At 47.1% G+C, this 23,380-nt stretch overlaps 1 protein-coding gene across 10 annotated transcripts in view; it reads left to right on the top strand.

The window, feature by feature from the left end:
* RIN2 (Ras and Rab interactor 2) overlaps positions 1-23,380 on the top strand; it is a 248,557-nt gene that overhangs the window by 154,685 nt on the left and 70,492 nt on the right. For 9 of the 10 annotated variants that reach the window (XM_066234871.1, XM_066234873.1, XM_066234872.1 and 6 more), the window contains one exon: positions 23,160-23,260. In XM_066234871.1, the coding sequence (XP_066090968.1) occupies positions 23,160-23,260 (101 nt within the window). Of the gene's footprint in view, positions 1-23,159; positions 23,270-23,380 lie in introns of those variants that run through there. The other variant, XM_066234879.1, reaches the window with a different exon arrangement.

Here is a 23,380-nt window from a genome sequence, read left to right as displayed (position 1 = left end):
TCTTTAGTCTACCAGTTGCAGTGTTTGTTCATTTTATTTTACTACATGTTTAACTTTTTGTTGAAGTGTAACATGCATGCAGAAAGAGCTTGCATCAGATCCAGCTTAATGAGTGCTCACAAATAACATGGCTGTACTGGTTTTAAATGGTACCTGCATATGATGTCAGAAACATCAGTCCTGCCTGATCAGGTGGTGGTGCAGTGGATATCATCTGAGAAGCTGACGACCCAGGTTCCAAACCTCAAAGTCACAGCTTAAGTGTGCGCTCATCTGGCTTGATCGAAGGATCGTGGACATGACCCCATGATCGCTGACTTGAGCCCTAGGTCGCTGGTTTGAGCACCAGGTTGCTGGCTTGAGCGAGGGATCACTGGCTTAGCTGGAGCCCCCTGGTCAAGGCACATATGAGAAAGCAATCAATGAACAACTAAGGTGCCACAATGAAGAATTGATGCTTCTCATTTCTTTCTCTTCCTGTCTATCTCTGTCCCTCTCTCTCTAAAAAAAAATAAATTATTTTTTTAATTAAAAATGAAAGAACATCAATCCTGTGGTTACCAGAACAGACTGTGTATGGCGTGAGCCCGGTGCCTGGGTGTGAGGCCACGGCCTTGGGACCAGGCCATATGGGGTGACGTGGCTCTGATTGAAGGTCTCGCAGGGATCCCTTTTAACCCAGCTTCTACTACCTCACCCTGCAGATTCCTACCGCCCCTTGTACCTATTCGAGTAAAAAACCCTCAATTAAGCTTTGACGATTGAGTTAAACTGAAAAATAAAGTAGATTCTGAAACTCCAGCTTGAACTTCAGGAATCTTCCTCAATCACCCATCAACTGAACCATAGACAAGTTTCTCATCTGAACCAAAATGTCCCGAACCAAAACCATGGCAACTTTCAGGCATCACTCACAGACAAAAAAGAAAGCTGTGTGGGCTCCACCCACTCTCCAGCTCCAAGCCTGGTCTCAGGTCTCCAGCTGCTATGGTGAGGTCTTGACTCCTCCTCCTGGCATCTTGGCCTAGCCGGCTGATTCCAGGAGGCTCATTTAGTGTTAGGAAAATGCCCAGCATCCTTTGCTGGGTGGTCATTCCTAACCACCTTTGTGTGTGAACAGCAGGCCCTTATTCATCCTAAATGTTTGATATCATCAAGAAACACAGGAACGGGAGGGTGGGGGAGGTATTGCTGGGGCTGCATTATATCCCGGCATCAGGAGACGCTGTGGGAGTCTGCTAGCCCCGGGTCAGCCCTCACTCCATGTATACAGTATCGATGCTGACAAGAGCTTACACCTCTTCACATTTTGGACTCTCCTAAACTTTGCTTCAGATTGACTGTTACCTTCTTAGAGGAGCCAGGGCTTCTGAGCTGGAGCTGACTTTTTTTTTTGTATTTTTCTGAAGTTGGATACGGGAAGGCAGTCAGACAGACTCCTGCATGCGCCCGACTGGGATCCACCCGGCATGCCCACCAGGGGGCGATGCTTTGCCCATCTGGGGCGTCGCTCTGCTGTGACCAGAGCCATTCTAGCACCTGAGGCAGAGGCCACAGAGCCATCCTCAGCGCCCAGGCCAACTTTGCTCCAATGGAGCCTCGGCTGCGGAAGGGGAAGACAGAGACAGAGAGGAAGTAGAGGGGGAGGGGTGGAGAAGCAGATGAGCGCTTCCCCTGTGTGCCCTGGCCGGGAATTGAACCCGGGACTCCTGCACGCCAGGCTGACGCTCTACCACTGAGCCAACCAGCCAGGGCTGATTTATTATTAATTATTTCCTCCACAGATTGTGTCTGTAACATATGTCTGTAAAAGATAAAACAAAGAACTCTGATACCCCGTTTTCTGACATTTATGGATTCTGGTTTGTTTTTAATGGTGGTAAAACATACATAATATAAAATTTGCCATTTTTAAGTGTACAGTTCTCCAGAACTCTTTCAACTTCTTAAACTGAAACTCTGTCCATTAAACACTAACCTCTCCCTTCTGTATTCTGAATTGATGAATATGCCTGTTCTAGGGACCTCATGTAAGTGGAGTCAGACACTAGTGGTCCTGTTGTGCCTGGTTTATTTGACTCAGCATAACGTCCTCCAGGTTCATCCATTTCGCAGCACGTGTCAGAATTTCCTTTCTTTTTAAGGCCGGTTAATATATATTAATATATTCCATTTTATGTACATACTACACTTTTTGTCCTTCCACTGATGGACATTTGGGTTGCTTCCCCCTTTTAGTTATTGTAAGTAATGCTGCTTCTGAATGTGGGTTGGATTTTGTTTTTAAAGAACCTGTTCTTGGTTCTCTTGGTCTGAATAAGAACATGAAAGCTTCCCTGATGAGGGATGGATGCATCACTTGCACGGCACGTGCGCTTGTGTGTTGTGGGTGCGTGCTTGAACTGAAGTTAGACCTGAGTCTGTCTTGCAGAATCCAGATCCGCGTGCTGCTGGCTGGCAAAGGCGAGTGGCTTTAGTAAATAACTGTGCTGTCTAGTCAGCGACCAGAAGGGCTGGGCTGGGCGGCGACTGAGTTGGGTCAAGCAAATGAACGTTATCAGTGTTGCTACCATCTCTGACCACTCACCAGACATGTGGTTCTTGTTATTTTTCTGTCTTACCTTTCCAGTCACATTGTAATCTTTTTCAAGACAGAGACAACAATATCTTCACCTCTTTTGATGTCCATTTAACCCAGTACCCTAAAAGGACAGGTGCCCAGGAAGTGTGAGCTGACAGTGACTCACATTCCAGATTTGCCTGTCCACCCATGCTGTGCCCTGACATCTCTGCTTTCCCGGTATGTTCTCTCCCACCATCAGAAGGACTTTTCTTTGCAAGTTTGCACTAACCAGTAACTGCTCCTGTATATGCAGTTGGGCATTGAATTAAATTAGTGAATTGGGCCCTGGCCGGTTGGCCCAGTGGTAGAGCGTCGGCCTGGCAAGCAGAAGTGTGTGCCCATCTGTTTCTCTACCCCTCGCCCTCTCCTTCCTCTCTGTCTCTCTCTTCCCTTCCTGTAGCCAAGGCTCCACTGGAGCAAAGTTTGCCCGGGCGCTGAGGATGGCTCTGTGGCCTCTGCCTCAGGCACTAGAATGGCTCTGGTTGCAACAGAGCAACACCCCAGGTGGGCAGAGCATCACCTCCTGGTGGGCATGCCGGGTGGATCCCCGTCGGGCGCATGTGGGAGTCTGTCTGACTGCCTCCCCATTTCCAGCTTCGGAAAAATACAAAAAAAAAAAAACACACCCAAAAATTAGTGAATTGAAGTATTAACCAGTATATATTCAGTACCCACTGGGTGACGGTTGGACATGACGCTGGATATAATGACGTACAGAAGAACTGGCCTTGTCTGCAGGCTCTCACAGACCACTAGGCCCTCGCCCCCGTGTGTGATGTCGTCAGCTGAGGACTTTGTGAGAAACGCAGGCTCTCAGGCCCCACTCCAGGTCCAGGGACCAGGTCCTGCGTTTTAACAAGATTCGCAAGTGATGCGCATGCACATTTCCGTTTGAGAAATGCTAGTGAACATTCTCCTGTTAATCTTATCCCTAATGCTAAATTGGGTTGCAGATCTCTTTATCACACTTGTTTTGTTTGTGTAAAAGAGGGATAAGACCAACTGGCACTAGAACAGAGAGCCCAATCTTGGGCAGCTAACCTAAGCAGAGTTTCAAAATGAGTCTAAGACATCCCATATGCCCATTACCTGGGAGCTCTAGAGAGGGGTGAGGGCCTTCCGGGGGGTGAGGCAGCTGGCTGTCAGAGATGGAGGGCATAGCCTGAGATCTCTTGATCTGAATTTATTGCGTCAAGAAAAACATTGGCTGGGCTCCCCAGAAGCAGACTCAGAGACAGGATATGAGCCCAGTCGTCTCTTTGGGAGGTGATCATAGGAAACTCAGGTAGCAGACTGGGGAAGTGAGACAGAGAAGGGAAGGCAGCCTCTGGGCCTTGGTCCTGCTGGGGACATCTGGGAGACTGTGTAGCAAGCGTCAGAACTGTCCCTCCAAGGACAATGAAACTGGGGTATCTATGCACCAAGTCCCATCCTGCCCTGAGCTCATTCGGCCACAGAGCATCCACAAGGCTTGGGCGAAGACTTCCAGGTGCTTGCAGTCAAAAGCCATTACAGCCCTGGCGGGTTGGCTCAGCGGTAGAGCGTCGGCCTAGCGTGCAGAGGACCCGGGTTCGATTCCCAGCCAGGGCACACAGGAGAAGCGCCCATTTGCTTCTCCACCCCTCCGCCGCGCCTTCCTCTCTGTCTCTCTCTTTCCCTCCCGCAGCCAAGGCTCCATTAGAGCAAAGATGGCCCGGGCGCTGGGGATGGCTCTGTGGCCTCTGCCTCAGGCGCTAGAGTGGCTCTGGTCGCAACATGGTGACGCCCAGGATGGGCAGAGCATCGCCCCCTGGTGGGCAGAGCCGTCGCCCCTGGTGGGCGTGCCAGGTGGATCCCGGTCGGGCGCATGCGGGAGTCTGTCTGACTGTCTCTCCCTGTTTCCAGCTTCAGAAAAAAAAAAAAAAAAAAAGCCATTACAGCGTGAGGGAGCAATGGCCTCCCAGGGTTACAGGGGAGGCACTAACAGTACTGGCTACACCTGTCCTGTCTGAAATTTTGAGACAAGCGTGACTGAGCGCACTTCTGCATCAAACCTCCAATCCCTGATGAACAAACCCTTTGGCCTGACCTGTGGTGGCGCAGTGGATAAAGTGTCAACCTGGAAATGCTGAGGTTGCCGGTTCGAAACCCTGGGCTTGCCTGGTCAAGGCACATATGGGAGTTGATGCTTCCAGCTCCTCCCCCCTTCTCTCTCTGTCTCTCTCTCCTCTCTCTCTCCCTCTCTGTCTCTCTCTCTCCATTTCTCTCTCCTTTCTAAAATGAATAAAAAAAGAACAAACCCTTTGAATTTTATTAAGTTTCAAAGTGTCAGTGATTCATCCCCTCAGTTATTAATCATTTTCACAAGACTGAAAATGACCAAACTTTACATTTTTTTTAAAAAAATTCAAATTCCGTTTTCATAATCCCTCTGCCTTCTTCCTTCCCTAAACTAAATATATGTTCGGAGGACACTGTTATACTTAATTTACGGGAAGAAAAAATTTAATGGTCTATTTCAAAATTTTTATTTAAATTTTGCAAGTTGTGGATTCATGCCTCTTCCCCAATTCCTTTCCTTTTGAATCCTAACTCCATTGATTTTTTGTGAAATTAAAAGTGAAATTACAAATGCAGTTATCATTCCAGGGGCAATGTCAGCATCCCCTGAGTCAGGATTTCTTTAAGACTTTCTGCAGAACTCTGTTCCCCAGAATGGTCAGCCGCAAAGAGTCTGAAGGTCGGTGGGTCTGTGGAATCCTGCGCAGCCCTGCAGACCTGCCCGGTACACCAGCATCTCATGAGGTCCTGAGGAGTCCGCAGGGGCCTTGTTTAACCAAATGTTTAACTCAGTTTCACTGGGCGTTTCCAGTGGTGCTGGAGCAGTAATACTTCTTTTGAAATGCCTGTACGCATCCTACACTGCTGGCGGTGGGTGAAACACATTTGAGGAAATGCTACTTTGGGCACATACTGCAGCTGTCTCAGTGCAGTTGGAATCAGTAGGTGTTTGGAGTGAGTTGAGTAGGAGCAGCGGGGCACAGAAATGACAGCTCAGAGCTTATTTTGTTTGTTGTAACCAGAAAAAAAGAGAGAACTTCCTTATGTAACTGGTGTTTTGGAATGACGAGTGACTTCTTTGATCCGTATAAAAGTCAACCCCTGTCCTATAATTGAGTAGATTTGTCGAGAAAGGTAGACTGGATGGGTAAGGTGGCAGTCTGAAGGGCAGGGTCCTCGCTGTGGTGAGGAGAGCAGAATTCAGAGCTCGGTTGTGAGCATCTGCGGAACATCTTGCTCCCGTTGTTCCATCAAGGCCTGCACCAAGCAAGGGATATAAGTGATTCTGGCACTTCTATTGGGTCAACTGAAGTACCAATAGCCTAATTTTTATTGCTGAACCGGGTGCTCCGAAGGAAACTTGTCTAATCGCTATATGTACTGATAACTACAGTCTCTATATGAATTCTACCCATCAAATCATCCTTTTACTTTATTTTTCCCAAAATGAAAATAGCTATTTTTTCTTTTTTGAAAAAGCTGATAAAAAAAATTTTGTAAAGAAGAAAGAGAATATCACCTGCATTGTACCACCTCAAATTTCTCCACCTGGAAATGAGCCCTGGGAGGCTCTTGATGCTAATGCATCCAGAAGTTTGCTCTGTTTGTAATCTTACCTATTATATAAATCCACAGATCAATGATCACATACATGGGCTCAGAGAGTTGTTGTGCACCTTTTTTATCACTATACTTATATTCTTACTATATTGATCTATGATGTATATTGTACATATCAATTCATATATAACAGGATCACAATGTTGATGGCTATTTAGTATTCTAGTATATTGGTCTACCATACTTTGATGGGTCCACTGTTAAACATTTAGTCCTTTTTTCATTGTTCACTATTATAAATGATATTGTCAAGCACATTCTTTTATATATTATCTGATTATTTTGGGGGGATCAATTTCTAGAATTAGAAATGCTGAATTCAGTCGTTTTCGACTTAAAAGTTGTTGATACATGCAATCAGATTGAGTTCCAGAAAGAGTGAGTCATTATTTCTCCTCCGGTGCCTAGAGAGCCCACTGAAGACAGCTGCTCAGTAGGAAGCTGGAGGTGGTGGAGGGAAGTGGATGTGACTACAACCGTCCTACCACTGCACTCCGGAAGGGCGGAGGACAGCTGGTACTCCTCAAAAGTCTGAGCCAGAAGAGGTGTCAGAAATCCACTGATCTATTCAATACTTGAGGAAGTTAAGTCCAGAAGGTTAAGCCACCCCATTCCCCACCTCCACCAAACACACACACACACACACACACACACAAGGCCAGGGACATACAGTTGTCAAACCTCTTAGAATGGATAGCTCTTCCAAGATATGGATTAACCTCGGACATAATTTTCAAAGATTGAAAAGCATAATTCTTGTACAAATACATATTGAGTACACATCAAAAAATGATTTAACGTAATACGGAGAAAATCAACAGTATGTTAAAGGCAAATGCAGATGTCAGAGATGAGTAAATAGCCAGTGAAGAAGAAAATCCCATCTTCAACCAGCTTTAATATCTGCTGGCACTCAGCTGTGTGTTTCTAATTCTGCAAGGTTAGACAGAGGCTTGGTATTGCTGATATTCAACAATGTTCCACCTTCCAGCATTGCAAGTTCATAAAGTTCAACCTGACACAAAGCTGATGAAAGTTGTACTGGGCAATAAAACCAAGGCCTTTTCTACCAAACAAGTACCAATCTTCCTCAGGTTCTGCATCTGACCTCATGGAGTTGGGGCCTAAATCAAAGGAAGAGAGCCCAACGAAATGACATCTCAGGTGACTCTGCATGGGTTTGTTAGATGGTGCTCAATGATGATTTTGAAAATAAACTTTTTTGTTGGAAGTTTTGCATAGCTTTGTTTTGTTTGTTTGTTTGATTTTTAAATGAGAAAGAGGGGGGGGACAGACAGACAGGAAGGGAGAGAGATGAGAAGCATCAACTCATAGTTGCAGCACCTTAGTTCATTGATTGGTATCTTTTTTTTTTTTTTTTCTGAAGCTGGAAACGGGGAGAGACAGTCAGACAGACTCCCACATGCGCCCAACCGGGATCCACCCGGCACGTCCACCAGGGGGCAATGCTCTGCCCACCAGGGGGCGATGCTCTGTCCCTCCGGGGCGTCGCTCTGTCACAACCAGAGCCACTCTAGCGCCTGGGGCAGAGGCCAAGGAGCCATCCCCAGTGCCCGGGCCATCTTTGCTCCAATGGAGCCTCGCTGCAGGAGGGGAAGAGAGAGACAGAGAGGAAGGAGAGGGGGAGGGGTGGAGAAGCAGATGGGCGCTTCTCCTGTGTGCCCTGGCCGGGAATCGAACCCGGGACCCCTGCACGCCAGGCTGACACTCTACCACTGAGCCAACCAGCCAGGGCCTGATTAGTTTCTTATATGTATCTTGACTGGGGCGTTCCAGCTGAGCCAGTGACCCCTTACTCAAGCCAGTGACCTTGGGCTCAAGTCAGCGACCTTGGGCTTCAAGTCAGCAACCTTTGGGCTCAAGCCAGCAACCATGGGGTCATGTCTATGATCTCATCCTCAAGCTGGTGTCCCCACGCTCAAGCTGGATGACCCTGTGTTCAAGCTGGCAACCTCAGGATTTTGAACCTGGATCCTCATGTCCCAGGCTGAAGCTCTATTCGCTGTGCCTCCACCTGGTCAGGTTGCAGTTTTCCTAACTGTAGGAACCTTTCGTAGCTCAACCCATCTGTGAGTGGACAAGGTTGATCTGAGTGGCAGCCCTACCCATACTGCACTGGCCTTGGACTTCCTCTAAGTGCTTAAATACTGAAAGGGCATCACATCCAGGTGTTCACTCTCATTTCCCATGTTTCCCAGGGACCTAGGGGAGAGGTGCCTTGCTCACTGTACAGGAACCTACTCTTGCCAGGCTTCTAGCCACCATGAAGGCAGAACGCCTCCCAAGATCCCTGTCATACTGGGGGGGGGGGGGTGCCAGGTGAGCCCAGGAGGCTGAAGTGCCTGCTGGTCATCCTGTTTTCTAAATTCCAAGGTGCTAGTTCCCACACAACATGTTTTTCACTAGTAAGACAGCAAAACAGACCTGACCAGATGGTGGTACAGTGGGTAGAGGATCAACCTAGGATGCTGAAGACACACGTTTAAAACCCTGAAGTCACTGGCTTGATCCCAAAAGGAAATGTTGCTGGCTTAAAGCCCAAGGTCATAGGCTTGAGCAAGGAGTCACGCTTGGCTGAAGTGCCCCCCCACCCCCGTCAAGGCACGTATGAGAAGCAATCAATGAACAACTAAAGTGCCACAACTACGAGTTGATTCTTGTCATCTCTCTCCCTTCTTAACTGTCTGTCTCCGTCTCTTCTTCTTCCTCTCTTGCTTGAAAAAAAGAAAAGAAGAGAGAGAGAGTATAACAGAATATTAACAATTGCCCAACACAACCTCGGTACTCTTCAACTTGAGCTCCGTGAGGACACATTTCATTCCTAAAGATGCACTGGTTTTTAAATTTTAAAAATTGAAAATGAAAATCTCTGATATCATGTGCATTATATAGTCAAGGATGTAATAAAATTATAGTTGGGAGCTCCTTTGTCTTGATGACATATACAGTATATGTATCTTATAACTGACCTCTCCTGTATTTGATGTTGCACAATGTGTTGCTTTTCTCCCACACTGTACACCTAGAGTTTTCTGTGTAATAAGTACTCTAAAAATATAAAGAAAATGCAAAGTCAAACTTAAAACACAAATGCTAAAACTAACCAAGGCCATAGAAAGCATTAGTGTCAACTCTTGGGAAGAACTTCCTTCTTTGTGGGGTTTCTCTTATTTGGCCATGAGCAGTAATATGCTATTGTTCATGACTTCTGAGGTCATTGAAGAATCTAACACAATACTGTCCTCAGACAACTGGCAAAGTGAATCAAGACCTTATAACAATGACTGTTTCAAGATAGACCACACTAGCTGCTTCCACATTTCATGTATTGAATTATAGATACTATCTGTATCTTTAAAAAATTATTTTTATTTTTCCCCAAGGAAACACTAACTTGAAAGTTATATCAGCGAGTTTGCTCTGCAGGATCATTTCAAATATAGTTAAGAAAACACAAAGTGGGCCTCTAGAAGTTGCACCGAATCAGCAGCACCTGTATTAGTATGGTTTACCCAGTCTTTCGGGGCCGGCCCAAGGCAGAGACAGGTTGGTCTCTTCCATTATAAACACATCATTAGGGGAATCCTATTTAAAGCCACGGGCTTTAAACAATGTGAACTTAATATGGCTGCATTCTGGATGTGCAACCACATTGGTGTTTTTTTGGTAGTGAAAACTGAAAAATCTTGAGCAGTATCTCTTTGGTAGTTGCCACAATGTCAGCAACTTCCTCATCATGTCTGGCCAAGGAACTAATGGACTGGTTGGCACTCTGCGCCCTGTGTCCTGATTTACCCCAGTCTAGAAGGGAAGTTACAAAGAGGAAGGAGGAGAGGGAAGAGCACCCATTCATTCAATAACTCGTGTTTGCCAGGGCCTGTCCTGAGCTCAGAGTATGGAGTGAAGAGCAAAACATTATTCCTGCACTGCAGAATTTATATCTGGGCGGGGACCATTGGGGGCAGCATCTGGCTCCAGGAGAAACCCACAGGCAGGACCGTCAACCTCAAATGGTGAAAGGGGGCTAAGCAGGAAGGTTGCGGAGCGTCATGGCTCAAGTTCCCCAGAAACTGGCCCAGAACTAAGTATTTTTATGAAATGGGACTATCAGGAAGTGCTCCGAAGAGAAATCCATAGTGCAGCAGAGCAGAAGCTCAGAGAAGGGTCCAGTTTCAAGCAAAGTCCCCGATGGCAACGTCGGCTCCACCTTAAAACATTTCTGGGGACAGTGAAGATCTCACCCCACAGTAGTCTCATCAGAGGAGAGGGAGCTGGAGTATTTATACCCCAGGGCCAGTCAGTCATTGGTCAAAAGCTAACTCTGGGGGTCCTTCTGGGTCTCTGTGCTCCAGACAGAGTAGGTTCTGGCCACTAGACAGCCATCCTCAGACAAAGGGCTTGGGGCTGGCTGTGTAGGGTCGGTTTCCTTCTCATGGCCACTCTCAGGAGGTGTTAGGGACCCCTCTGGTGGAAGCCCTGGCCTCAACGGATGCCGTGGTGCAGCGTGATGTTTGCAGGGGCTTTCAAACCCGAGGGTGGTCCGGGGTGCTGAGAGCTGTGGAAACCTGGTTCAGCCACACACGGGGGTCCTCCCAGGGTCACCAACACACGGGGGTCCTCCCAGGGTCACCAACACACGGGGATCCTCCCAGGGTCACCAACACACGGGGGTCCTCCCAGGGTCACCAACACTCGGGGGGCACCAGGTCCTGAGTTCTCTGCGGCTTTCCAGATCTCAGACATGTCTATCCATTGCAAGTACACCCGTGCGTATCAGGCCCCAACAAGCCTCCTGGAATGAAGGTGCCAGCAGGGACTGAGCGTGTGAAGCTGTCCCTCATGCATTTAGCCAAAGTTTGCTTTTAAATATTGAATTATTCACGTGTGTTTGTTTTCTGTAAATACTACTATTTACTACTTTAAGCTAAAAGTCAAAGTCACATCAAACCATTTCAGTTAACGCAGAGGGTGGTGTGGGGGTGGTTGCTTATTACCATTTTATCTGCCTAAGTGTATGGAGCTGTGTAGTATTATTTTTAACTACAAAATAGAAAAAGTGGAATAAAAAGATAATGAATTTTATTTTTGGTAAGTAGGAAGGTCCTGACTGTGATTAAGGGGATGTTTGAATTGGCGGGGCTAAGATGAACTATTGCCTAAATACTGTTGAGCTCATTTGATCTCCATTTGAAATGGATGGAAATCGAGGGCCGGGTTCTACCTCTGCCGCTGCCCCCCCCCTCCCAGCCTTTGGACAGGTTTGAAAATGGCAGCCTCTGGGTACATGCCTTGGCCTACAGAAGGCGCTTTGGGCAGAGAAAGCCATGCTAAGGTGCAGTGTTTAGGGTCCCAGGGAACCCAGCTCTGAGCTTATTATAGTTATCCCTCACCTCCTCATCCTGTCTTCACACCACACTCAAAATTACACTCCAGATGAATGAAAGGCCTACAAATAAGCAAATAAAATATAGGTAAAATGATGTAGTATATATGTTAACAAAAAAACAACAACTGTACTTTGAGATAAGGAGTGTCTTCTAGACAAAGCAAGAACCATAATGAACTTTGGAGTCTACCAACCTTAAAAGATTTAGGAAGTTTAAAAGACAGAAAAATAATATGAGAGAAAATCTTTAAATATTTGAAGTAATGGATTTATATCACAACTGAAGAAAATTAAGACACTCCAACATGGTCAACAATTAAGTGAACAGGGAATTCCTGAAAAGAAGAAATTCACAGAGACCATCAGTTGGTATACAAACAGTATATTCTGAACAAAACACATTAAGACAATAAAATGCCACTGTACTCATCAGACTGGTAATAGCTTAAAAAGTGTGGTAAGCCCTGGCTGGTTGGCTCGGTGGTAGAGCGTCGGCCTGGCGTGCAGGAGTCCTGGGTTCGATTCTTGGCCAGGGCACACAGGAGAAGCGCCCATCTGCTTCTCCACCCCTCCCCCTCTCCTTCCTTTCCGTCTCTCTCTTCCCCTCCTGCTGCCGAGGCTCCATTAGAGCAAAGTTGGCCCGGGCGCTGAGGATGGCTCCATGGCCTCTGCCTCAGGTACTAGAATGGCTCTGGTTGCAACAGAGCAACGCCCCAGTTGGGCAGAGCATCGCTCCCTGGTGGGCATGCTGGGTGGATCCCGGTCGGGCGCATGCGGGAGTCAGTCTGGCTGCCTCCCCGTTTCCAACTTCAGAAAAATACCAAAAAAAAAAAAAAAGGTGTAGTAAGATCAAGACACTGACAGATGAGGTGGATGCTTCAAAGGTGGCGAGGCAGTAGAGATGGACACAGCTGCCAGAGGACAATGTGGCTTCTCTGGGGTTTCACACACCACACAGGGTGTTCGTCACAGCACTGCTGTGACAACAGAACACTGGAAATGACCTGCATGTCCCTCAGAACAGAATGGATACATGGAAAATCCCTGTGCGGTGTACCCCTGTGGTGGAAAACCATTCCCACTCGAAATGAACCAGGGTTTCCTTTATCAGCATGGATAAATTCCACAACATTTCACTGGGTGTGATAAGCAAGCATCAGGAAAATACATCAGTATAATTCCATCAATTCCAGTGGGTAAAAAAAAGCACAGGGTTATAGCATTCAAGAAAGACACACACAAAACTGGTGATAGTGTAGTGCAGGGGTCCCCAAACTTTTTACACAGGGGGCCAGTTCACTGTCCCTCAGACCGTTGGAGGGCCGGACTATAAAAAAAAATTATGAACAAATCCCTATGCACACTGCACATATCTTATTTTAAAGTAAAAAAAAACAAAACGGGAACAAATACAATATTTAAAATAAAGAACAAGTAAATTTAAATCAACAAACTGACCAGTATTTCGATGGGAACTATGCTCCTCTCACTGACCACCAATGAAAGAGGTGCCTCTTCCAGAAGTGGGGCCAGGGCCGGATAAATGGCCTCAGGGGGCCGCATGCGGCCCACGGGCCGTAGTTTGGGGACCCCTGGTGTAGTGGTTACCTCTGAGTAGCTGGAAAGGATTATGGGCCACGGTCAAGGGAGATTAACTTTAACTTCAGTTTTCTATGTTTTTCAGTGGGAGTGTATTTATGCGTTATGTTTGTGATTATGATTAAATTTCAAAAATATACATGCAAACAGCCGTGGGACATGCAACGTAGATAGTTTCAAAATGAAACAGAAGGGCGCGGTTCTGAGACTCTTCAGCATCATTCTGCCAGCGGTCCTTGACAAGCGAAGGGAAGAAGTCTCTACGTTTTTGTTTCCGTAGTGACAGTTCTTATGTGCGTGTGTGTGTGTGGGGGGGGTTATTTGAAAGTTTGTAAGAAACCCATTAGTTTCCACACCATTTCAGGCAAACCCTAGTGGAGGGTACCCCAAGTCCATGAGGCTCGTGTAGCTCAGCAGAAGCAGGCAGAAAAGGCAGTTGTTTGGGTCATGTGGCTTTTCGTGGCCAGGAGGTAGGTCTAATCCCACAGAGCGGACGGGACGGTAAAGGCCAAGCTGATGCACTTGGGAAATAGAAATTCCATAGCTGAAAGCTGAGCGCTTGACTTTTCCCACACCCTCGGTTTCAGGCCTTCCCCCTATCAGCTGCTCAGCTCTTTTGAAATCACTGATAACATTCCTGGGTTAGACTTGGAATTTGAAGAGCGCTGTATCATCAGAACTTGCTCTATAAGCACTTTCTTTTTGTATTTTTACTTGATCTTCAAAAGCACTTTTCTCCTTTTATCTAATCCTAAAAAGAAAGAAAACAAGATTTGGAGGTCCTCCCTCTCCGTCACCCCAGTGTCCCATGTAAACAAGGACTGCAGACTTCTCTCCCTGATCCAGTCAGGGAAAACTGATGTCTAGTGGGCACGTCTCGAGATGAGAGACTTCCGGGCAGACAGGCAGAGGAGGACTGGACCCCGCAAACACTGGTCTTCTGTAGGTCCGGTTCTGCCTCTGGGAGGAAATGGCCTCTCCCCAGGCTGGGAGGGGTCAAGTCCTTTTCAAGTGTCTTTAGCTTTATCCACTCTGCTTCATAGCTGCTCACCATGAATGTAAAGAGAAAAGTTAAATAAGAGGACTCGGAAGCATTTAGGTACTTGTTAGAAAATGTTTTAATCTTCTCCTTTTTAATCCTCTAACATCCCTTGTCCCCAGAGTCAGCCACGCAGCCAAGAGGGCGTTTGGAGGCAGGTCCTGTTGAGCCCAGAGCTGGTACGCTCACCGCCACTAGCTCGCACTGCCAAACCACCAGATAGCTGCTGCAAGCTGGACTGCAAGTCCAAGTCCAAGGCTGGAAGTGTGGCCCCCTCGGATGAGGTTCTTTTCCCCTGGAAAAGAACCCAGAATGGTTACAAAGCAGAACAAATCAGTATAGGTTCCTAGCCAGACTGGAGCGCAGCAGGCCAGGCCTTGTCCAGGCTGAACCCTGGGTGCGATCCCAATTCCTGAATTCTCCTGCCCTTGGCCTGGGTGCCAGTGCGCATGGAAATCGCCCAGGCGAGCACTTCAGGCTTCCTGCGTTATGCACAGGTGCTTACCTGTCAGGGTGCCCTGGTGCACTGGGCTTCTGAGTAGAATAAGGGGAGGGACGCAGAGACCCAGCCCCTGGCCTGCCTGCCTCGGGCCCCTCTCTGGCCGCCTCACCTGCAGCGGCTGCAGATATGCCCCTCCTGCCAGCAGCACTCTCTCCCTGCTTTGCAAGGCAAGCACAGCACCCCTGCGGGGTCAACACGCACAGGTGTGCCCTGGCTTTACCAGGGTGGTTCTGCTGTGCCCAGTACGTGTAAGTGGCTGTCTCTTGGGTTGAGGTCTTAGTCACTGCCTGTGGAGTTTTCTGGAAAGAACACAAATGTTGTGTTTTGTTATAAGAAACACTGTCTCACCAGCTTAAGTTCCTGGAAACTGGCATCCTGTCTGACTCCCTGATTGCACTGAACTCCAGCCTCTGTCTCTGTTGCCACCTTCCCGGCTGTGCACACAGCCGTGGCAGCAAAGCGGGGTTGTGGAAAGCCACACTTGCGCACCAGTTTGGCAGATGCGTGGGCAGCCCTTCCCCTTCTTGTAGGAACTCTGGACAGAGACAGGGCTGTGTTGGGGCCTTGGGTGCTGTACATGGATTTGGAGAAACTTCAGTTAGCAACACCAACCTTGGTAAAGAACTTACATTGACATTGCTGTTGGTTTTGTGAACCCTGAGAAAGATACTACCAAGAAGGACTCCTGGTGCCTAACAGCTCAAGTTTAAAAACAAAAACAGGCCCTGGCCGGTTGGCTCAGCGGTAGAGCGTCAACCTGGCGTGCAGGGGACCCGGGTTCGATTCCCGGCCAGGGCAAATAGGAGAAGCGCCCATGTGCTTCTCCACCCCGCCCCCCTCCTTCCTCTCTGTCTCTCTCTTCCCCTCCCGCAGCCAAGGCTCCATTGGAGCAAAAGATGGCCCGGGCGCTGGGGATGGCTCCTTGGCCTCTGCCCCAGGCGCTAGAGTGTCTCTGGTCGCGGTGGAGCGATGCCCCGGAGGGGCAGAGCATCGCCCCGGTGGGCATGCCAGTTGGATCCCGGTCGGGCGCATGCAGGAGTCTGTCTGACTGTCTCTCCCCGTTTCCAGCTTCAGAAAAATACAAAAAAATAAAATAAAATAAATAAAAAATAAAAACAAAAACAAGGCCTAGTAACAGTTTCTAAACAGGGACCTCCAGGCTCACATAAGCCACACTTTAGGGAGGTAGGCTCGGCTCTGGAGCACGGACCTCTGGTCCATTTCTCAGGTAAATCCCTGTGTGCTGTGGGTGACTTTGGGCAGAATGGGTTCTGGGGGAGAGATCCAGCCAGGTGCCACCTCTGTTCCTGTCCATCTTTGTGTCTTGGCATCCCTGGGCCTCCCTCCGGCATTGCAGATAAGTGGTGTTATCTGTGGTTTGTCACCGAGTGCCGCGGAGTGAGGACCACAATTTGTAGGTTCTTTGCGTTTGTCCAGGTGTAGAGAAAGAAGCAGTGTGGGACCGAGGCCTGCAGGCGCAGCCAGTGTCAGCGGGACCAGGAGCGGGACGGCGCAGTCTGGCTGGAGGGATCAGCTACTCCTCGTGGGGAAGGCCACTAGGGATTTTTAGTTCAAATCAATATGGTGGCCGTGAAGGTGACAGAGGGTGCAGAGGGTGAATGAACCTAGTGACCAACCTTCCTGCTGGGGAGGGGAAACTTTTAACTACTAAATATGTTACCTGAGGTGGAGGCTGGTCCTCCATCAGCAGGGCTCTCCTCTCCCTGGGGGGCCGTGTGTGGCTGTCCTGTCCGGGACCATTTGCCGTGGTCCTGAGTGGGAAGAAGAACCACAACCCAGACTGGCGGGGCTTTGGCACAGACGCTCAGACTCCCCTGTCTCACCCCACTTCCTCCTACCTTAATCCCTCCATCTCCTTCCACTTTCATACACATCTACCTTTTTTCTAATTTTTCTAGTAACTTTGACTCTGAAGTGTTTTAAACTTAAGATCGCACATAGTATTAAAATAATCGCAAGCTCTGTCAAATCTTCTCAGTTTGCCATTAAGCCCCTCTACCTGTGAACACCTCCACCCATGTCTCCTCCACAAGTAGCCACTATATACTGAATTAGGGGTGTAACCCCCACATTACATATTGGAGTAGTCTTTATATCCATGTCTGTATTTACAAACACTGATACAATTTTGCATGGTTTTAAACTTATACACGAATGTGACCATTTTCAGCTGTCCTTTTTTTTAAAAATTTCTTTTTCTTTCAATTTTATTTTGTATTGGTTTCGGGTATACTTTACATAGTGTTTCCAGTATCCCAGCTGGCACTATGCATAGTTATCACAGTGTTATTGACTATATTTCCTTTGCTTTACTTACTTACATGTGCACGGATATTTGTAACCACCAGTCTGTGCTTCCTAATCCCTCACCTTTCTCCCAGCCCTGCAACTCCCCTCCCCTCCGGCAACCACCAGTCTGCTCTCTGTCTGTGAGTCTGTTCCAATTTTGTTTGTTCATTTTGTTCTTTTGATTCTACATGTAAGTGAAATCATATGGTATTTGTCTTTCTGTGACTGATTTATTTCACTGAGCATAATACCTTCTAGGTCCATCCATGTCACAAATGGTAAGACTTCATTCTTTTTTATTGCTGAGTAATATTTATATATATATATATACACACACACACACACACACACACATAATCTTTTTTACCCACTCTTGTATTGCTGGGTACATGGGTTGCTTTCATATCTTGGTAATTGTTTTTGTTTTTAATGAAGGCTTTTGAGTTTTTAGGTTAAGATATATATATATATATATATATATATATATATATATATATATATATATATATATATATCTTGATGCATATAGCTATTGTGGATGAAAAAGAGGACACATACTAATCCTGACAAGCTCAGTGGAGGCCCGCAGCACAGCTGGTCTTACAAATTCAGAGACCAAAGTAACCACACCAGGTTGTCTGAACATAAAAGTTTCTAGCCCTGGCCGGTTGGCTCAGCGGTAGAGCGTCGGCCTGGCGTGCGGGGGACCTGGGTTCGATTCCCGGCCAGGGCACACAGGAGAAGCGCCCATTTGCTTCTCCACCCCCCCCCCCTTCCTCTCTGTCTCTCTCTTCCCCTCCCGCAGCCAAGGCTCCATTGGAGCAAAGATGGCCCGGGCGCTGGGGATGGCTCCTTGGCCTCTGCCCCAGGCGCAAGAGTGGCTCTGGTCGCGGCAGAGCGACACCCCGGAGGGTCAGAGCATCACCCCCTGGTGGGCAGAGCATCACCCCTGGTGGGTGTGCCAGGTGGATCCCGGTCGGGCGCATGCGGGAGTCTGTCTGACTGTCTCTCCCCATTTCCGGCTTCAGAGAAATACAAAAAAAAAAAAAAAAAGGTTTCTAACTAAAAGTGGGTAATCAACTCCTGTGCTTATAGCTTCTTTGATAAAGGTCAATGTTTATCTTTGAAATTATCTATTGTCTTTGTGCATCTAGGATAATGCACATTTAAGGGTCAGTAATCTTTTTTTCTAGACCCCTGAAGTCACAGTTGCTAGCACCGGTGCACAAGGCCACATTATCTCCTTGCCCACATGCCGTCTCTGAGTGCTGTAAACGCTCACTGTACTACCAATGTAAAGGGGGCACTTGTCTCTTCATTTTATTTTTAAATCTACTCACAGAGATTTCCCCGCTCCGCTTTCTGCTGCCTCCCTAATCTACCACCGTGGCTTTCATGTGGCCGCCCCGCTTCTGTCTCCTTTGATTGTAATTACAAAGCTGCAAAACTGCCATTCTCTGGAGCATCTTCTCAATCCATTGAGATTTTGCTTTCTGGCAATGGTCTCCAGTTTGGCTCAAATAAACTCTTACAAAGATTTCTCTTAGGCTGGACAGTTTTTCAACACTCTTATTTATTAATTTTAACTGCTGTGTAGTGTTCTATACCTCAGTTACCCATTCTCCTACTGATGGACAAATAGGTGCTTATAATCATATGGGCGCTTCTCCTGTGTGCCCTGGCCGAGAATCGAACCCGGGACTCCTGCACACCAGGCCGACGCTCTCCCACGGAGTCAACCAGCCAGGGCCTATAATTTTTTTTTTTTTTCTGAAGCTGGAAACAGGGAGGCAGTCAGATAGACTCCCGCATGCACCCGACCAGGATCCACCCGGCATGCCCACCAGGGGGTGATGCTCTGCCCATCCGGGGCATCGCTCTGTTGTGACCAGAGCCACTCTAGCGCCTGAGGCAGAGGCCATGGAGCCATCCCCAGTGCCCTGGCCATCTTTGCTCCAATGGAACCTTGGCTGTGGGAGGGGAAGAGAGAGACAGAGAGGAAGGAGAGGGGGAGGGGTGGAGAAGCAGATGGGCACTTCTCCTGTGTGCCCTCGCCGGGAATCGAACCGGGACTTCCGCACGCCAGGCCAACCGGCCAGGGCCTATAATTTTTTTTTAAAGTAGTAGTTTAGCAAATATTCTTCTAAAGGTGTCCTTGCATCCATGTGCAGAAGAAGTTTTTGTAGGCTGCATAACCAGGAGGTCTGTGTATCTTCAACTCTACAAGATATTGCCCACTGCTCTCCGAAGTGGCTCTGCGAATAGCACTCCTCCAGCAGCACATGGGTCCCTGTGTTCCCACATCCTTGAATATTTGACATTATCAGACTTTTAAAATCTTTGCCACTGGGATGTGTGCAAAGACGGATTTAACAGCGGGCGCACTGGGCACGCGCCCTGGGCCCCGACTTCTGAAGAACCTCGCAAAACCCCAACTTTACACTTTTCTTTCTAATGACACCAAGTTTGGTTTCATATGTGCAATATTTATTTTTTTTTTACAGAGATAGAGAGAGAGTCAGAGAGAGGGATAGACAGGAATGGAGAGATGAGAAGCATCACTCATTACTTTTTCATTGCGTGTTGCAACACCATAGTTGTTTATTGATTGCTTTCTCACATGTGCCTTGACTGTGGGCCTTCCACAGACTGAGTAACCCTTTGCTCAATCCAGCAACCTTGGGTCAAAGTTCACAGTGAGCTTTGCTTAAACCAGATGAGCCTACGCTCAAGCTGGCGACCTCGGGGTCTCAAACCTGGGTCCTCTGCATCCCAGTCCGACGCTCTATCCACTGCACCACCGCCTGGTCAGGCTATCTGTGCAATTTTAACATTAATAGTACATAGAACTTTGGTTAACGTATTTTTATTTTCCCTGTCTCTCTCTCTCTCTTTTTTTTAAGGGGCCTGATATTTCCTTCTGCACCTGGGACCTCAACCGACCTTAATCCGTGTCTGGATGTGTGTAAAATGAGATCTCCTGATCATTTTCTCTTCCAAGTCCCCAGTGCTTCTAGAAGCCCCACCCACAGCCCGTACCCAGTGACACGCAAAATGAGTGGGTCAAGGCTGGAGGACCTGACAGGCCTTATTCTTCTGACCTCTAAATATTGGGAGTGTACAGAGCTATTTGTGGGGACCTTTCTCCCGTCTACATGCTCCCCTTAGACAATCTCTCCCTGACACAGGACTTGAAATGCTAACACAGAGGCCAGTGACTTCTAACTATATAAATAGCTCCATCATGAATGTCAAAAGCCACTTAACCAATTTAACTGATGGCCAAAAATACTCAATCTGAAGCCAGGAGCCGCCATTGTGGCCATTCACATGCAGCTTCGCATTGGATTCAGACAGATGGTAATGAAACAATGGAGCCAAAAACTGGTGGGCCATCACCTTTAATCCTAGCTTGTACCTGGTGGGCCAGTAAAAACACACACTGGGCTCCAAAACCCACTCATTCAGTGCTCCCAAAGCTACTGACTTATCCGAGTTTCCTAGAATCAAAGGTTTCTAGCTCACCACACTTATTTACCTCTGTTCCCCATCTCCTTCCTTCTCCCCGCACAAACTCTGCACAAACTGGCTTTTCCTTCAGCACTCCGCCATCTTGGCTGCTTCTCCTGGCCTCCTCCACGTGGCCTTTCTCTGCTCTGCTCTCTAATGCTAATCTCAGGAACTGAGAGAGCAAGCTCCCAGTCTGCCCCACTTTATAGTACAGAAATCCAAACCTTTAATCCAATATACAAATAGGGAAGTCTCTGATACAAAGTCACTTATCTGAAGCATGATGAGATTCCTCATGAGATTGCGCTACCCTACATCAAAAAGGTTGAGAAAGGCTTAGTCCTAAAATCAAGCCCCAGGCTACAAGGATCCTGCCTGCCCACAGCCCACCCCAACACACATTAATATAATCACACCCATTCCAAGCAAGAAGGGCAACTAATATCACCTGGGCGATGGGCTCCCATGTGGGCAGCGCAATCTTTAACAAAGTGAGTATAATATATTTTATCTGCCCAACACTCAATTAAAACTTAACCTGCCCAATGCTCAACTAGATTTCCTCCTCAAGCCTAATCCTTCCCCATTTTTCCCTCATCTATCAATTTCTATGTCAAATTGTCCCTAGATTTATCCCCTTCTTTCTAATTCCATTGCTGCTACATCAACCTTGGTCCAAGCCACCATCATCTCTTGCCTGGGCCACTGCAATTGCCTCCTAACTGGTCATGCTGTTTGTCCTCTTGTCCTCACAAACCCACCTCTAGCCACCAGCGGAGATGATTTTTATAGAACACAAAACAAGTAACATGTTAGAGCCCTCCAGTGGTTCTTAATATAGAAAACTCAAATCCTAGGATACTGTAATCTAGAAATCCAGTGAGGTCTGATTTCCGCCTGCCTCTCCTTCCTCAGTGCCTCCCTAGCTGCTGGGACTTCCTCTGTATATAGGGCTCCACCCTTGATCTTGTCATGGCTTCCTTGTCATTCACGGATCCACCATCTCTTCCAAGACCTGTCCTGACCATCCTGCCTTAGCTAATAGTTCCTCCCTACAGCATGACCTGACTTATTTATTTATTTATTCATTTATTTCCATTCTGGAACTTAATGCTCAGTGCTGTGGTCTGTTCCTCACCAGAATATCGTCTCCATGAGAATTGTCAGCCTTACTCTATACTTGTAGTGCCTGGTGTAAAGTGTGTGGCCATAAAAATTCTGTTGAATTGAATGAATAGATGGGGTCAACAATTTAGAACAGCTTAGACCATCAAATGGAGTTTCTCCCGGAGTCTGGGTGGGATAAAAGTTGCTTGAGGCAATACAACTCCTGTCTTTAGCTAGAGTGGTGATTCTCAAACTTTTTAGTCCTAGGTCCACTTCACACTGTTAAAAATCATGGAACACTTCGAGGACCTTGTGTTCATGTGGATTATATCTACAGATATTTGCTATATTAGAAAATAAATGAAGAAAATATTAACATATTTATTTGAAAAGCAATCTGCCTGACCTGTGGTAGCACAGTGGGTGGAGCATCCATTTGGAGTGTTGAGGTCACTGGGTCAAAACCCCAGGCTTGCCCGGTCAAGCACATAAGAGAAGAAACTACAGGTTGCTCCCCCCACCCACCTTTCTCTCTCTCTCTCTCCTCCCTCTAAAAATAAAATCTTTTTAAAAAATCTATTACACGTTGACATAAATAACACTTATCTAACATTTTTAAAAATCAGTGAGCAACGGCACCCTTTGAGAAGAGCTGTTCTGCCCATACAGTGCCTAATAATTATCACCAGGAAACTATTCTAAAGAATGAATGAATGGGGGGGGGGTTCAAGAATTTAGACCAAACTTGAGGGTCAGATGTATCCCTTTCCCAGTGTGTGGGTAGAGGACATAAGACCACACATGCCTTCTGCAAGATATGGCCACATTTCCCTGTTAATTCTCCCCCTGGCTCACCCACCCACCCCCTTACACACTTACAGGCATACGCAGGCCTCTTTCCTTCTCCCTAACATTTTTTCTGATCAGAAAAAAAAAAAGCAAAGAATAAGATAGAAATAAGTTGAACATCATGAGAAATTGATTTGCAAGCCGTGTATGTCTTTAAGATATGGTTATTTCTGTAACCAGAAAAATGATTCTATAAATTTTAATCCAGGGAATTGCCTTTGAGTTTCCACGTTGATAATATGAATGCTGAAGCCTGATTTTTGCCAGAATTTGTTTGTTCTTGTATTCATGTTCAGAAACCAAACTGGGTGTCATATTATTTTTCTTAGGGCAATACCGAAACCTAAATTCTTCCTCTTTCTTAGAAGTTCCTCCCTCCCTGTTTATTTTATTCTTCTGAGTGAAGGAAATTCACAGAGCCAGGATTTTAAAAAAAAAAAAAGGTGGTCAACCCTGTTCATCTCTGTGCTCCTATTCAAGTGGCTAAAGCTCCCCGGAGCCTGGGCACGCCTCTTCCACTTCCTGACGTCACACTATTTTTGTCTTTGAATAGCTTATTGACACAATCGCCTCGGAGATCGGAGAACTGAAACAGGAGATGGTGCAGACCGATGTCAGACTGGAAAATGGCCTGGAACCCACCGAAGCCCACAGGTGACCGAGGTGATCAGGCGCCGGGTGCGAGATGAGAGCTAAATGAACCCTGTTAGCTTTGAGGACTGTCGTTTCCGTGGCTCCTCAAGTTTGGGAACTGGGAGTGTGGTGGCCGCGCCA

The sequence above is a fragment of the Saccopteryx bilineata genome, chromosome 6 (genome assembly GCF_036850765.1).
Source record: "Saccopteryx bilineata isolate mSacBil1 chromosome 6, mSacBil1_pri_phased_curated, whole genome shotgun sequence".
Taxonomy (NCBI): domain Eukaryota; kingdom Metazoa; phylum Chordata; class Mammalia; order Chiroptera; family Emballonuridae; genus Saccopteryx; species Saccopteryx bilineata.
This window is presented reverse-complemented; position numbering and strand designations above follow the sequence as displayed.